We start from the raw sequence: 15,478 nt of genomic DNA on the forward strand, positions 1-15,478 counted from the left end.
AAGCTGCACGGGAGCAGGAGGCATGGGCAGGGTAAACGGGGGGAGCGGCCGGGGTTGCGGTGGCGCGTGGCGGTGACTGTTCCAAGCAGCCGCGATGGAGCCGAAACCAAACTGGTGCTTGTCAGCACCTTTATTGACAGTGTCGTGCAGAACCACGGTGACCGTGTGCATGGGAGCCTTACACCGTATCCTGCCCGGCGCACCAGGCGTTCCCCCGGCGTGTCTTCACGCGGCGGTGGACGTGAGCGGAGGTGCGTGTGCATGTGAGGCTTTCCCCGTTATTGAGAAAGCTGTAAAGACGAACCATGCGAAGCCGAGAACCCGGCGCACCAGGCGTTCCCCCGGCGTGTCTTCATGCGGCGGTGGGCATGAGCGGAGGTGCGTGTGCATGTGAGCCTTACACCGTATCCAGCCCAATGCACCAGGCGTTCCCCCGGCGTGTCTTCACGCGGCGGTGGACGTGAGCGGAGGTGCGTGTGCATGGGAGCCTTACACCGTATCCAGCCCGGCGCACAAGGCGTTCCCCCGGCGTGTCTTCATGCGGCGGTGGGCGTGAGCGGAGGTGCGTGTGCATGGGAGCCCTACACCGTATCCAGCCCGGCGCACCAGGCGTTCCCCCGGCGTGTCTTCATGCGGCCGTGGGCATGAGCGGAGGTGCGTGTGCATGTGAGCCTTACCCCGTATCCAGCCCGGCGCACCAGGCGTTCCCCCGGCGTGTCTTCATGCGGCCGTGGACGTGAGCGGAGGTGCGTGTGCATGTGAGCCTTACCCCGTATCCAGCCCGGCGCACCAGGCATCCCCCGGCCTTCCTTCATGCGGCGGTGGGCATGAGCGGAGGTGCGTGTGCATGGGAGCCTTACCCCGTATCCAGCCCGGTGCACAAGGCGTTCCCCCGGCGTGTCCTCATGCGGCGGTGGGCATGAGCGGAGGTGCGTGTGCATGTGAGCCTTACCCCGTATCCAGCCGGGCGCACCAGGCATCCCCCGGCGTGTCTTCATGCGGCGGTGGGCATGAGCGGAGGTGCGTGTGCATGGGAGCCTTACCCCGTATCCAGCCCGGTGCACAAGGCGTTCCCCCGGCGTGTCCTCATGCGGCGGTGGGCATGAGCGGAGGTGCGTGTGCATGTGAGCCTTACCCCGTATCCAGCCGGGCGCACCAGGCATCCCCCGGCGTGTCTTCATGCGGCGGTGGGCATGAGCGGAGGTGCGTGTGCATGTGAGCCTTACCCCGTATCCAGCCGGGCGCACCAGGCATCCCCCGGCGTGTCTTCATGCGGCGGTGGGCATGAGCGGAGGTGCGTGTGCATGGGAGCCTTACCCCGTATCCAGCCCGGTGCACAAGGCGTTCCCCCGGCGTGTCCTCATGCGGCGGTGGGCATGAGCGGAGGTGCGTGTGCATGTGAGCCTTACCCCGTATCCAGCCGGGCGCACCAGGCGTCAAAAACTGCGCCATCTTTGACACTCGATATCGACTCTGGGATACCACCGGAAAATACCAACAACCTGACCTACCCCCCACGCTGAACAGACCTGTCGTGTCAGATTTCTTTTTCGACGGTATCCCCAGTGCCGTACGGCCCTTCCCGTGCGGGGGGTCTGGGGGGCGGATAGGGGGGTCCCCGACGCCAAACTGGTCTCCCCTGAGTCCCCCACGCTCTCAGCCCCTCCGTGAATGTAGCAATGACTTGCTGGTCAAGTGGGAGGGCGGTCCTCGCTCGCCTGAGGTCGAAATGGGCGGGTTTTGGCCCGCCAGTCATGCGCCCGATGGGCGCGTGTCGGTCCGATTGGGCCAAAGTGTGCTGGAGAGAGCAGTAACTCACTCCATATGTTCTTTAGATACCCAATATTGCATTGGAATGTATCCCGGGGCAAAATGTGAGGCTCTGCCGACCGGCAATTTCGCGACCGATGCCCCTCGAGGAGCCATTTTTTTAAACCGTGATTGATGCCGTGTCTACTGTCAGCTACAAGAATGGGAATTCAAGGCTTTTCTAGGGCTAAAAGCAGCTCTTCGTGCACAATGTCGGGGCATGTCGCTGCATTTCGCGAGCTCGGCGAGCGGGAAGGCTGCGCCAGGGCTTAAAACAACAAGTCATAACATATAATTGTCATTTATAAGCATTAGGCAAGGTTTGGTCTTTGGACGGTGCAGCGTGTATGGGCACGCCCCGAGTGAACCCGGGTTGGACGGACACACCTTCACCGGCCTCCAGTCGGCACACCGCCCCTGACGCCGTCGACTGGGGCACGCTTAACCACTTCCTCCGCCAGCTTGCCCCCGCCGCCGAACAGACCGCAAACACAGGACATATTGCAATAATCGCAGCTCCGCACCACTTCATACCTTCTGCCCCTTCCGCACCACTTGCTACCTTTCGCACCACTTCATACCTCCCGCATCCCCAGTACACCCACATGACTTTCCACCCCGCCCCCGGCCGGTTCCCTCTGCACCCCATTGACGCCCCACCTACCGTCTTCGATTGGCGCCTACCCCACCCGTCTGTAGCCCCCACATAACGTCATCGCCCTCCCGCCCTCGCCCCGGGTGTCCCCTAGTAGTATGGGGCATCCGGGCTGGCAGCATTCGTAGGGAACTGCACGCGGCCCGAACGCGGCCTGCCACACCCTACCTGTCGCCACTAACCGCCCCTGTGTGCGCCTGGCAAACCGCAGCGGCCACCCACAATGCTTTGATTGATACAGTTGTTGCCACGTATATGTGCCAATTGACCCAACCACTGTCCGCTGCTTCACTTCGCTCATTAGTCCGAAACACACCGTACCCGGCTGCCAGTTCAACGATAATAAGCGCAGCGTAATCAGCGCGCACCAAGCTCGACCCCGGGCACAACCATCACCGCGCCCCCACCTGCACCTGCGCCTGCCGCGGCCACTTCAGCCGCTTCCCGCTCTGCCACCTCCCGCTCTGCCGCTTCCCGCTCTGCCGCCTCCCGGTCCGCCGCCTCCCGCTGCCGCCTCTGCCGATCCTCCGCTGCGCGTGCCGCCGCCTCACGCTGCTGTTGCTCTTGCTTAGCGAGCGCCGCCTCCGCTGCGCCGCGCAGGGGCAGGTGGTCCAACAGCCCCATCCTGGTGTACTTGTCGATGTAGCGGTGCACCAGCAGCTCGCTCACCACCTCGGCCGGCAACGGCTCCGTTGCTGGGTTATAAGGCCTTGGGTTGCCAGCGCTGTCGAGCCCGCCGGGGGCAGCGGCTGCCGCCGTTCCACTGCCGACCGCTCCTGACCGGTCCGCGCGCCGCTGCTTGACGGCCTGTTACATGCCAAACAGCACAAGGCACGAGCGGTAGGCTACAGCTGTGCCTGCCTGGCGCTGTGCTCGTGCCGCATACGGTATCCAACCAGTACCAAGCCCCGACTGCAGGTCCGATGCCCTGGTCGCGACCCACCTGCACTCGGCGGCCGCTCTCCTCCAGGTCCCAGAGCACATCTAACGCGCCGCGGTGAGTGCGCTTGTTGAGCTTGGCCCACTGTCCCTCCCACTGGCTCTGCTCGACCTGCGGGCACGAGTGCCGGTCGGATCAAGCCGGAAGTTTAAGGTCGTGCAGAGGTAAACCCCGTGCGTTACGGGTTGCTGACCATGCTCGGTGACCTTTGCCCGTGCTGCCCGCCCCAACACTAATCCCATACCTTCTGCCAGGGCGGCGTGCGTGCGCGCATCTTGACCAGCGCCACGTCCTCTGCGCCCATGTCGGACAGGTCGCTGTCGCTGTCGCTGTCCAGCAGCGTGTCGCCGAACGACTGCTGCTCCAGCTGCCTGTGGCCGAGGTTGCGGGGAGGTTGCAACAGAGGCTGAAGAGTCGAGTGAAAACAAAACAACATGGGCAGTGCCATACAAGCCCAGAACCTGACCCACCAGACGGTCACTCACTCTTTGGCAAGATCCACATTCTTGGTGAGGCGGTTCCATTTTGCACGGCCCAAGCTCACGCCACCAGGAGCTGCCGCCAGCGCCGGCGCGGTGGCCGCCGCGAGGCCCTCCTCGCCACTGCCAATGCCGTCAGACCCCGCAGCAGCACCAGCTGCGGCCTTGCCAGCGATGCTCTTCTGCGGTTCCATTCCACCGGCATTATCTAGTATCGTGTCAAGTTTGCAAGCGTCATGTCGCAATTGCGGTACACCTCTGCCACGCGCCAGACCCCACCAACCGACCACCACCTCCCACCTGGCTGAATATCATGTTGATGATGTTGGACGCCTTCTCCTTCTGCTTGCGTGTCATGGCCCGCCGCTCCAGCTCCGCGCGCATCGCGGCGCGCCGCTCATCACGCAGCTGATCTGCCTGCGACAAGTGAAAGGCAGTACAGAGCAGGGAAGGGCCAGCAATGAGCGCCAAGCAGTGGCTAGCAAGTTCCCGTTAGCGCGAAGTTCATTTATGAAATACAAAAGACGGGACAGCCCCACCGGGTAGGAGCACGCCGTTATGGGTCGGCATTACCCGTCATGGCATGGGCACCGTGCATGGGCACCCACTGCCCACTGGCCGCGGCTTGCCCGACTGCACCCCGCACCTGGAGTGCCGCCTTGGTCGCCTCCACCAGCGCGTGCGGACTGGCCAGCCACCGCCGCCGAACCAGCCAGCCGCGCACGTTTGCCTGAGCGTGTTTTGCGTGTTTATGATGTGTTACAGATTAAGGTGCCGAACAGCACGTACATACTTATGTCGCGTGCCAGCAGGCGTGAGGTACTTGCGGGTGTTGCGGAGTGGGCAGCAGAATCATCGCGGTCATGGCATGTCCCTTCCCCGCCCGTGTGAGCCGTGTACGGTTAGTACGGCGAGGTACAGCCGGCATAGAGCAGTACACCCGCAACAGCAACACGCATTTTTCCATGCACACACCTGCAGAATGGTGGCCAGACTGTGTCGCATGACGGTCACGGCACACCAGTCGGTCTGGCCGCTGAATTCCGCCAGTACCTTGCCGACCTGCACGGGGATTGTTACACATGAGGGAAGCGGCCATAAGTTCTCGATAGCTGACGCGCCATCAAAGAAGTCACGAGTACCACACATGTCAGCTACCTCAACCTAAAATGTGATGCCTCGGCGACAGGTGGCCCATACGAACTGTATCTGGGTTACCATGCACCACCAGACCGCCACCCAAATCACCCACATCCATCATCCGTAACCCACCCGGCTGCTGGCGCGCACTTCAGGTTCGGCGTTGCCCTCTCGCCCTTGGCCGCTGCAAGGATTTGCGCGCCGCCATGATACAATAAATAAGATTCACATGGCCATGACCCGTCATGACAATTCCTCATGCCAAGCGCACATCTCAGGCTCACCGCCGCCTCCAGCGCTGTTGCTGCTGGGGTTGCCGTCTACCCGGGCTAGCACCGTCCGAGCTGCATCCCTTTGACGCGGCATACACCGCACTCGGTGCAGATGATCGAACGGCTGGCAGGGCACCTGCAGCAGACCCCGACGCATCAAACGCTGGCGGTTATCTAAGAGAACAATCAATTAAATGTAAGAACCCGGACGGGAATCACCACAGTGCTGCTGCAGTAGTTGGCTGCGGATTACCTTTTCGTGCACCGGCTGCATCTGCGAGCGAGGCCTGGAGCTGCGCCGCCACCATAGCAGCGTGCGCCTGTGATGGAAGGGCGGGACAATTCCGGGATTGTGCACCTTGCCCCGCCCGACGAACATGCATGCGTCTCGCTCTCTTTCAGCCCGCACCGCGGATGCACTGCACCCTTGAAGCACGTAATATGCACACAAGCCGTACGCGACACGAGCACGCCAGACTACTGCATTGAGTTTATTCGCACCTGCGGCACCATCATGCTCTGCGCCCGGCTGGCCGGCACCGGTTGCCCCAGTGCCGCGTACACGTTGGGCAGCTCGCCCTCCACGCCCCCAGAGGCCGCGTGTGCCAGCGGGCCGCCCGTTACCTCGCCTGCTCGAATCCTGGGACACCCGACCAAACCGTAACAGGTTAGTAGCCCGTCGCGCAGCAAACAGCACGTAAGCAGTTCCGATCATCACTCACCCTTTCAGCGCTCCCTGACGGCCGTTAATGCTGGCAAACTGCTGTTGTTTCAGCTCCTGTTGCCGTCCAAAAGACACAGCAGTCATGTTTCTACCAGGCGCGCGCGCGTATTCACGTATGTCAGGCCTTTTTTGTCCTGTCATGGCACAGTGCCGTCGCCATGACGCAGACATGCATGCACGTACCTTAAGCCGCGCCTTCCGCCGCCGCTTCTCCTCTTCCTCACGCGCCACGAGCTTATTCAGCCCAGGATGCCCCATCGCCGACTTGATGGCGGTGTTGTGCCGCGCCGCATTGAACTTGTCCACCACCCCCTGCCCCACCTGTACCAATGTGTCCGGGACAACCCAACACAGGTCGAGGGGCCGAAAGACTGTCGGCAGCCCCTCACCATGTCTCACCCCGCCTCAGCTGAAGCAAGCCCTGCACTACATCGGCCTTCCGAGCTCAGCCGCTCCCTGAAATGCCATCCCCAAGCCACGCCACCAAACCCACCTTGCTGATGCCGTGTTTGCTCATCATTTGGTTTTCCCCGCGTGCAATGATGTGATTGGGCGCAACTTCCGCCTGTGCCCCACTGCGCTCTGCTAACACCCTGCACAGTGAAGTTGGGAAGGGTTATGGGCAGGGTTGGTGCCTGCTATCCCCTCCCCGGATCAAACGTCACTAGAAGTATAGCCGCTCCAACTCGGGCTGCAACTGCTCGATGTAGCGTCAATTGCCGTCGGAAGCCTCACGCGCAGGCCTTAAGGTTGGCACGCAGCAACGCCCCTCCCCGCGCGCACACGCCATGCCGCTCCGCTCAACATTACGTGCCATCCCACCCTTTTACTTCGCTCACTTGTCCATTGCCTTCGCAAACTTGTCCTCCTGTTTCGGCTCCACGGGCACCATGTCCAATCCTCTTCGGCTCCGCTGCCCAATGGGCGGTAGCAACACTTGTGCTAGGTCAGCCTCACCAGATACGGTGCCATTTGCGCGCGCCCCATCGCCTTCTGGAAGAACCCTGTCAGACATTCCTCGAAGGCCAAGCCCCACAGGCTAAGTATGATTCATATCTTCAAAGAATGTTATAATAATGATACACTCATCGTGACTACGAGTAGAAGAGAGCCTGACACCCTGAGCGGTGTGGCATCCACGCGTTCTTATGTGCTTCACCTCCGGTAGCTCTACAACAAGATTTTGAGTGCACATATGATAGCGGGGATAGCTTGCTACTGCTAGTTAACTTGGGTCTGGGATGGGGCCCAATGCGCATGCAGAAATAGCCAAGTGAGATTATGTGCACCGCCACCGGCAGGGCTTTATGCCAAGACTATGACATATTGATATCAAGGCATCTAGGTTTTGTGCAAGTCATTTACCAAGCACTTCGGCTTTTATTTGCACAGGGCCAAGGACAGCATACTTAGCTCGATAAGAGCGAAGAAACTTCAGCCTGACAAATGGGTGGGCAACGGCATTCCAAAAATGCGGGCGTCATGGGGTCGGAAGCCCTAAGCTATGCGGAGCGCAAGGCCCTGGGCTTTGGCACTGTCAAGGAGCGTCTAGGCAAGGTGAATCATGAGTGTTCGGGGTTGGCGCACAAGGACCCCTTCAGTTCCGGCGTGCAGTAGGCGAGTACCCGCGGGGGACCTTCTTGCCCCTGCAATCTGCCTGTCGCCCCCGCATGCAGGACTCGCTGGGCAACTATGATGACTGTTGTTTAACTCTTATGGAGGCAAAGGTATGCACATAGCGGTGATGCCCTCTATCCACAGACTCGGGTAGGAATGCCGGGGTCTAGGCGCGCCGGGGTATGCACGCCGGCAAGGGTACATATGTCCGACTTGGCCTGTCCGGGGCCAGTGGCCGAGTCCAAAGTCATTGTACTGCCGCAGGACCCAGTAATAACGCCAGACGGCTACATGTACAGCAAAGAGGCAATTCTGGAGAACCTTCTGGCGCAGGTGTGAACGCGTCGAGTTGTGAGCGTAGTGCAGTCGTAACACGATGCGGTGCTGGAGTGCCAACGGGTTTCAACGCATCAAAACAGGGTGATTGGTGCCTGGTGTCGTGTTTCCACAGAAGAAAGCCATAAAGCGCAACATGGAGGCGTACGAGGCGGCGCAGGTGGCGGACCAGCAGAAGGTGCGCGCGCTGCTCAGAACGGATGCAGTGTCCGCACACTCGAGTGCGGCAGGCATTACTGGAAACAGCTTCTCTCGCCGCTCGGTTGATGAATTGGTGCCGCTGCTCTTTCTATGGCCGTGCGGTTGCAGGAGCTGGAGAAGCAGGCCATTGCGCACGAGGCGGCACTGGTCGCGTTCGACCGCCGCAACCATCTGGGTGTTAGCGAGGGCGTCGCATCAAAGTAAGGGATTTCGGGCGAGGCGTTAAGGTTGATTTAGGTCGGTGCCTTGGACCTGCTGCAGTTGGGCGTGATGTTTGGTAGTTCCTGCTTGGCCTCCACTGTCCTCTGCTACGCCACGCAGTCCAGCGCACGAGGGGCGTGGTGCTCGTGACGCCCGCTGCTCCACTAGCCTCCACGCGCACCTTGCTTCAGCTTTGCCCGCCCAATACAGGCTGGAGGCGGCAATCGTAAAGGAGGCGGAGGCTCTGCGCAACCCGGGCGGCGGCGGTGCCAAGTCAGTGATGGCCATCAAGGAGGCGGAGGACCGGGCGAAGGGGCTCAAGGTGGGCCAGGGGCGCGGGAAGGTGTGGGGAGCCAAGGAGAACAAAATGGTGCAGATCAGGCAAACCTGCTTTTGAAGTGTGAGCGGGAGCTGAATGTCATCATTGTCCTGTTGCTCCACGGTTGCCTATGGCCAGGCCTTCTGGATGCCCTCGCTGACGCCCGACGCGGGAAACAAGGTGGAGAAGCCGGACAGCGAGACGCGGTGCCCTGCCAGCGGCAACAAGCTGCGCATGAAGGTATGTGGCATATGGCGTACCATACCTCTGGATGGCCGATTGATACGGCCAAATTCTCCCGCACCCTTTTCAGGACCTTGTGGCCGTGCACTGGACGCCAGTGCCCGAGGGTGAGCCGGGCAAGCACATGGATCCCATCACCAAGGAGACCTTCACCAATTCATCCAAGCTGGTTGTGCTGGCGCCCACAGGGTAAGATTGAGGCCATGTCGGTCGAGCGCGCGGTGGACGTGCGCCATCTGATCTGGCCTGCAGATGGCTGATGGTTGTGTCCAACCAAGCTTCACGTCGCCATTACTTGACAGGGACGTGATGCTGAAGGAGACGTACGCCAAATGCGTCAAGACGGAGGGTAGTTACGGCGGCAAGCGCATCCGCGACAAGGATGTCATCGAGCTCAAAACTGGTGGCACCGGGTTTGCGGCGCGGGACGGCGAGCGTGTGCAGACCAAGAAGGTGTGCAGCACCGGGGAATGGCGGCGGCTTCCTAGGGCATCTGTAGGTGTGCAGTTGTGCAGCTTGCGGTCTCCCGGGGTCATTAATGGGTAAGACCCTAGTCGTTTGCGCCCAGTACCTAACTTCCCCACGTGGCCCATACCCGCAGTACTTCATGCTGGGGCCGGGCAACGGGCTACGCGACCTGCGCGGTCAGCATCAGAGCGCGAGGTCGCTGGGTGGCCTCGTCTTCAACAACTAGAGCTGACCACGGTACATGACTGTACGTTCAAAGGGCATCACGTGCAGTGCGTTCAAAAAACGAGTGGGCACTTCTTGCCCCATGGTACCGCCGGGTGTGGGGAGCAACATTCGAGTGCGGAAACGCGTACTGGGATGGAGCGTTTTAGTGCTGGGCGGTTTTATGACTTGTTGACGACATGACACGATGCTGCAGACTACTAGACTCATCGGTTAAGTGTGTATGGTTCGCAGCATTTACTGAAGTACGGGGTTGCACCTGATGCTATGCGTGCACACGTGTGTGCGATGTGCCGAGTCCCAGGCTGCATGGACCACTTGTCGGGGTTAAATCCCCACAAGGATGGTCGACTGAGTTGCTGCTAGCGCTTCGCTTGTGCGTGCCGCGCTACTTGTCGTTGCGTTACATGGTTGGGAGCAGGGGTGCAAGGGGCACCCCTGGTTGGGAGTATGCATCCTGTCTCACGTAAGCATCACGGAAATTGACGTGTTTGAAGACATAACGGTAAGGCCACGGATCGTTGCATGCCGGCGACGGTGAACTAGTCAAGCCGATCAGTGGCAACGTCATTCGCTCGTAACGTCCTCGTGCGCCCAGCCCAACTCTTTTCTGGGCGCCTGTAACAAACCTGCCAGGCAGGAGTCCCTAGCGCAAGATAACACAGTGCTGTATCGGCCAGTGTCGGCGCATCCAGCTCTCTTGTACTAGAACGCAGCCCCACCAGCCCCGCCGGAAGCACTTCCCCTTCCGGCTCCAGTCTATTGAAAGCCGCCCTGGCAAGGTGAGCAGCAGCACGCCTTGACACTTTTAGCCGAGACCCCGAGGCGAGAATGCAGGTGGGGGCTCCGGCAATAACTGCTGCGGCTGCCGATCCTGCTGCAGGCGCGGTGATGGCGGCCGTGGTGGACTGGTGGCGCACTGCTGTCGGTGCCACAGTGCTGTGGCAGCGGCGGAGGGAGGGGCAGTAGCGGCGGCGCGGCCGGGGGCATCTGCAGCATGAGCAGCGGCGGGGCCGGCAGGAGTAGTCTGCACCAGAGGGACAGCCAGGGACGCTGCCGCCTGCCGGCGGCAGGGGAGCTCGCATTCCCGCCCAGGCGCCCACCAGCCCCGCGTTTAGGCCAGTGCTCACCCACGCCTGATGCGGCAGCCCATCCCTACAAGCTGACTATTGTTGGAGGTTCATTGTTACCACGCCAGCACAAGCCACCAGGCGTTTGAATACAGCTAGCCAGCTACCTGCATAGGTGATTGCTGCTCCACAGGCGCAACCTTGGCGGCCGTCGGGGCCGCTGCCCTTTGGCCTCCATGGTCCGGTGTGGGCGGAAGCCCACCCGCGAAAAACTTTTGGCTCCTGCCAGTTATACTAAACAGCTCAAGGGTTTTGGGTATCGAGTATCAGGGCCCCGCGTGCATGGCGCGCATGACCGCTGCGTTCAAGGGTTCCAAACCTGGAGGTTGATCGGTCGAAGAGCGTCGATCGCGTCTTGCTGGCCCCCGTGCATGCATGTGTGTCGTGCCACGGGTGTTTTACGCCCCCCCCCCCCCTTCCCTCCCACATGTGCTGCTGGGCGTCGGTGGCGCTGGTGTTTCCAGGTTGGTCCCGCACGCTTCGTGCCACGCCCCGCGTATCGCCAGCACGCCAGCGACCCACCAGCCTAGCAGTTTCCCTGGTTTCATTTGATACATGGAGGCTCTCGGCGGCCTCACCAGCGGACGGCGGTTACCATCCATTTGAGGTAACATGTCTGCTCTCAGTGCTCGTGATGGAACATGGCAAGGGGCAGGAAAGCGTAGTCCCGATGTGTGTGGCTCCCACCCGTGCCCACATAAATGCGTAGCAAGAAGGGACAAGGCATTGGTGCGTCGTTCGCGCGCTGTTACTGTACCGACGGTAGCTGGCAGGTTGTGTCGATGTTTTGCTGACGCGCATTCCTCACGCTCCGGGCGCCCGGCCAAGGCGATAGCACCACACAGACTCAATGCGACGCCACACCGCGCGGATAGCATAGCCGATGCGCACCTGCAGGCATTCGACCGGCGTCCACGGATGAGCTGTGTAGACGAGCACTAGCGTAATGCAACGGCGTGCAGCAAAACAATGGCCGGGCGACAGTGTGACAAACAGGGGCAAGAACAAGGCGAAGCAAAGCGGAAGAGGGGCCCGAATGTGTACGACAATTGTGGCGGGCAGGCCGAATGCGGTGCAACACGCCAACAACACAACCGGAGGTGAGGAAGCGTTGCTGATGGTGAGGATAGGTGCTGCGACGTTCGGTAGGGGAGCTGTGGCCGCGCACTAGTTGGGAGGAAGTTTCCGAGGCGTTGTTTCCGAGGCATTGTTTGTGGCTGATGTTTGTGGCTGATAAAGAAAGAAGCAGAGTTTCGGCTGTGAGCGGCTGGCGAGGAGAGGCGGGGGCTGTTGCGTTTTGGATCAGTGCGTTCTGCTGACCGCTTTCGCTGCTTGCAAGCGACAATAACCTCCACTGCCGTCTGCACTCGCATTTAAACATTACAGTGACATGCCGGGGAGCAGGCCATGACTCAGCTTGGTGATGGTTAGGAGGAGAAGCGGGCAAGGTATCCATCCTGTAGCTTGGCATTGTGGCACACCGCACACGGCACGGCAAATAGATAAAGCTGCACGCCTCTGGTTGCAGTGCCGGGTCCGCGTGAACCCCATCAGAAATGGGCGGACACTTTGGACAGGGCAGGGATGGGGGCGGAAGTCCGCCCATTCCGCATGGTGTTTTCGCACGCTTTTCGCCTAGACCCTTGCTTTCGCACATCGGCGGAACTGTGCGAAAATCCATGCGGAAATGGTGCGGTCACCGCCCCAAAACCACCAAACTGGCCCTTCTGTGGCTGCTTCTGGACCTGTCTGGCCAAAATCTGGCCACCACACCTGGTCATAAGGCACTTTGGGCGACAAAGACTGCTAAAAGAGTTGAATGGGGCGACAACGCCGCTGGTTGTGGCGGCATGTCCCCACATGCTTGGCAATTTCCCGACGCAGAACACCGGTACGCGTCCTCCAGCTGCTTGAATGCCCAGTAAGGGATACTACGAGCGTTTCAAGCATGCCGGTGAAGCAGAATGGGAAGGAAATACCGCCGATGGACGGGTCAATGGACCGGCGAAAACCATGCGAAAGGTTTTCAAGGCGGATGCGATATTATTTTCGCCAGCTGTGCGTGCGTTAATCCTTGGGGCATTCCGCACGCATTTGGAGCTCCACCATTCCGCCCCCATCCCTGGGACAGGGAGCCCAAGATATCAACGCCAGCAAACATACACTTATCAAGGTAGTCGCAGTATACCATTATCATCTCGCCCCCTTCACGGAACTTTGGATATGCGCCGGAAGAGACTGCAGGTAGGCTTTCCTTCCCACACCTAACCTGACGTGTACCCAAGCACAACACGCAACAGCCAAAAGCATGCTGCTGCCATGGACACACAGGATCATGGCACTCAAGACATCCGGCAGCCTTCCAGTAAGTCCATCCCGGTAACGGTACTGCCCGATCGCGCCCGGGCGCGCCCATGTATATATATGCACTGCAGCAGGGAGCTCATGTGCGGCCCAGGCGCAACTCGAAGCTGTGCTTCTTGGCCACGTCCCGCTACTGCTCATAGTACCTGCAGGATTGGAGGTGGGCCAGAAACATTTGTGAACGCCTGCTGTGTGCTGAGGGTGAGCAATGCGTTTGCCAGATACTTGCTCTCTTCTGCCTGAACCAATGCTTCCGGCAAGCTGGGCTGCCTGCGATGTCACCCCTAATGTCATGCCCCCTCCATCTACTGTTCAAGCATTCGCGCACCGCTCCGGTGGGTCCACGGTGCAGCTGAAGGCGATGTAGTTGATGAACTCGGGCTTGTCCTCGTGCAGGAACTTGGCGGCCAGCAGAGACACCTGTAAGAAGGGGCGCTCCGTGAGTTTATGGGGTTGTCCTGACGCGTGGGCCCCGCTGAGTTGTTGACGTTCGCCAGCTTGATGCCCGCCCGTATGTCGTCCCGTCCTCACCTCAGGGTCTGACACTACCCAATCCAGCTTGGTGGTCAGAACCTGAGCATGATTATATTCGGCAGTGGCTGGTGTCAGGGCAGGGCTCATGGCATGACGGCAGAGAGCTTGGGCATTCAAGGTGACGAAGGTCAACTGAGGTAAGCGCCGCGCATCACAGAGAACCAGACAGCATTACGCATACGGTACACAGCCCACGTGCCCGACCTGGCGGAACTGCGGCAGCGTGACGTGGCCGAACAGCTTGGCGCTGTGATCGTCCCGCGCCGCGTCATCGAAGAAGGCCTGTTTGCGGTTGGTGCAGGGCCGCGGGGTGGTGCGGGTAGTGTGAATACGCATTTAATGACACCGTTTCCTCCATCTTGGCACGTTGTTTCCTCCATAGTACCCGTCAAAGCCCAACACATCCCTTGACATGTGCACCGTAATTAGCTTGCAAACTGCCTGCCTTTTGGGTCCCTCCTCTCTACATGGCATTCTAACCTTGACGGGCTGGCCGCGCTTATAGCAAACGTCACTGAGGCGGCATATCACCGCCTGCACCGCCTCCTCCTGCATGCAATCACGGAAAGTTAGCATGCTATCATAGGACAAGTGAGTTGCATGCACGCTAGTTTCTATGGCGCTGTTTACTAGCCTTTCATCCCGCTGCCAGCATACGCTGCAGCATACGGTACACTGGACCAACCGCAAACTGCTTAAAGCAGACAAGGTTACGACAATCCCGTCCTCCTGACCCCGTTGATCTTGCTGACCCCGCCTTGCTCACCCGCTCTGGTGGCTGCAGCACGCGGGAGCTTTTGAGGTAGCGGGTCTTGTCCAGGAGGTCGGCCGGTTCGGTAGCCACCTCCACCAGCGGGTCCTTCTCCAAATGCTGTACGGGCGGGCGTTGGTGGGCGGGTGAACAGAGCGACGACAACGGACGCCTGGCTATTCAGATCCCTTCCTCTTCTTTCCCTGCAGCTTTCGTATGGCACTCGCCTTCCCCACACCGGCACGGCCTCACCGGCACAGTAAAGACGAGCTCCAGCTCATGCAGGAAAGTCCGGTGGTCCACCATAACCAGCGTGGCATCGCGTTGTACCTTGTATGTCTCGCAGATGACTTCCAGCTCCTTTGGTGACAGGTATTTATCGATGCCAGCCATGCTGCGAGCACATCGGCATACGCATACGCAACAGTAACCTTAAAATGCTGTAGCAACAAGCTTATGTGGTGATGGTGGTGGTGGTTGCTTGCAGCCCCCGAGGTTGACGACCGAATCAAGTCTTTAAGTTGGCCCCGAGCTGCCCTTGTCGCGCCCAAGCCCTCTGCATACCTCAATGCGCTCAAAAAATGGTTTGGGAACACATATCCGGAGTTTAGTTTGTCAAAGTCCATAATGAAGTCCTTCACACGCACGCGTTGCTTGTAGACATGCTGCTTTAGCCGCTTCATAGCGCTTTCAAGAGTCACGTCCGCCACCATTTGTGCTCCAAACTCGCACCAGTGCCTGCGCTAAGGATTCCGGTGTAGGGCGTCTCTCACTTGCTGGTCTTTATAGTCTAGAAGCAACTATGTTGGTGTTTGTGTGTATTGTAAGACCTGTAGCGATAATGTGAACGCTCGAACACGATTGAGGTGTACGCGGGTCCTTAGTGTGCATTGCACACGAATCGCGTGTCAAGCGGCGATGAGCAACCAGTGCGGACGGCGGACGGGGCCCCACAGTTTATCCCTTGTTATCTCCTTCTTTCTTGTGTGCAGTATATGCAGTATGCTCAGGACAGTATACTACGGGCCTTGTGGCCTGGGTGGCATGGCAAAAGGCCACGGTTCCAGCCG

General features: G+C 59.9%; 4 protein-coding genes across 4 annotated transcripts; 1 reads left to right on the top strand and 3 right to left on the bottom strand.

Moving 5' to 3' along the window:
• Positions 1-2,074: 2,074 nt before the first annotated feature.
• Positions 2,075-7,210, bottom strand: CHLRE_02g142066v5 (uncharacterized protein). The gene is made up of 15 exons (XM_043060136.1): positions 6,859-7,210; positions 6,513-6,612; positions 6,203-6,340; positions 6,018-6,073; positions 5,797-5,935; positions 5,549-5,615; positions 5,308-5,431; positions 5,156-5,207; positions 4,859-4,945; positions 4,530-4,613; positions 4,184-4,300; positions 3,890-4,065; positions 3,649-3,775; positions 3,408-3,515; positions 2,075-3,271 (listed from the first exon to the last, which is right to left on the bottom strand). Exons 1-15 carry the CDS (start codon positions 6,909-6,911, stop codon positions 2,822-2,824), a joined length of 1,878 nt encoding a protein of 625 aa, XP_042927896.1. The 5' UTR covers positions 6,912-7,210; the 3' UTR covers positions 2,075-2,821.
• Positions 7,211-7,335: 125 nt separating this feature from the next.
• On the top strand, positions 7,336-10,265 carry CHLRE_02g142086v5 (uncharacterized protein). The gene is made up of 10 exons (XM_043060137.1): positions 7,336-7,576; positions 7,696-7,746; positions 7,901-7,969; positions 8,088-8,150; positions 8,282-8,373; positions 8,585-8,696; positions 8,832-8,933; positions 9,007-9,125; positions 9,239-9,389; positions 9,538-10,265. Exons 1-10 carry the CDS (start codon positions 7,466-7,468, stop codon positions 9,628-9,630), a joined length of 963 nt encoding a protein of 320 aa, XP_042927897.1. The 5' UTR covers positions 7,336-7,465; the 3' UTR covers positions 9,631-10,265.
• Positions 10,266-10,274: 9 nt separating this feature from the next.
• Positions 10,275-12,060, bottom strand: CHLRE_02g142106v5 (uncharacterized protein). The gene is made up of 2 exons (XM_043060139.1): positions 11,651-12,060; positions 10,275-10,619 (listed from the first exon to the last, which is right to left on the bottom strand). The coding sequence occupies exons 1-2, from the start codon at positions 11,658-11,660 to the stop codon at positions 10,438-10,440; spliced, it is 192 nt and encodes a 63-aa protein (XP_042927898.1). The 5' UTR covers positions 11,661-12,060; the 3' UTR covers positions 10,275-10,437.
• A 67-nt stretch (positions 12,061-12,127) lies between these two features.
• Positions 12,128-15,230, bottom strand: CHLRE_02g142126v5 (uncharacterized protein). Its single transcript, XM_043060140.1, has 8 exons — positions 14,973-15,230; positions 14,661-14,802; positions 14,424-14,528; positions 14,138-14,206; positions 13,862-13,939; positions 13,655-13,696; positions 13,452-13,543; positions 12,128-13,269 (listed from the first exon to the last, which is right to left on the bottom strand). The coding sequence occupies exons 1-8, from the start codon at positions 15,119-15,121 to the stop codon at positions 13,254-13,256; spliced, it is 693 nt and encodes a 230-aa protein (XP_042927899.1). The 5' UTR covers positions 15,122-15,230; the 3' UTR covers positions 12,128-13,253.
• Between the last annotated feature and the right edge of the window lie 248 nt (positions 15,231-15,478).

The sequence above is a fragment of the Chlamydomonas reinhardtii genome, chromosome 2 (assembly GCF_000002595.2).
Source record: "Chlamydomonas reinhardtii strain CC-503 cw92 mt+ chromosome 2, whole genome shotgun sequence".
NCBI lineage: Eukaryota > Viridiplantae > Chlorophyta > Chlorophyceae > Chlamydomonadales > Chlamydomonadaceae > Chlamydomonas > Chlamydomonas reinhardtii.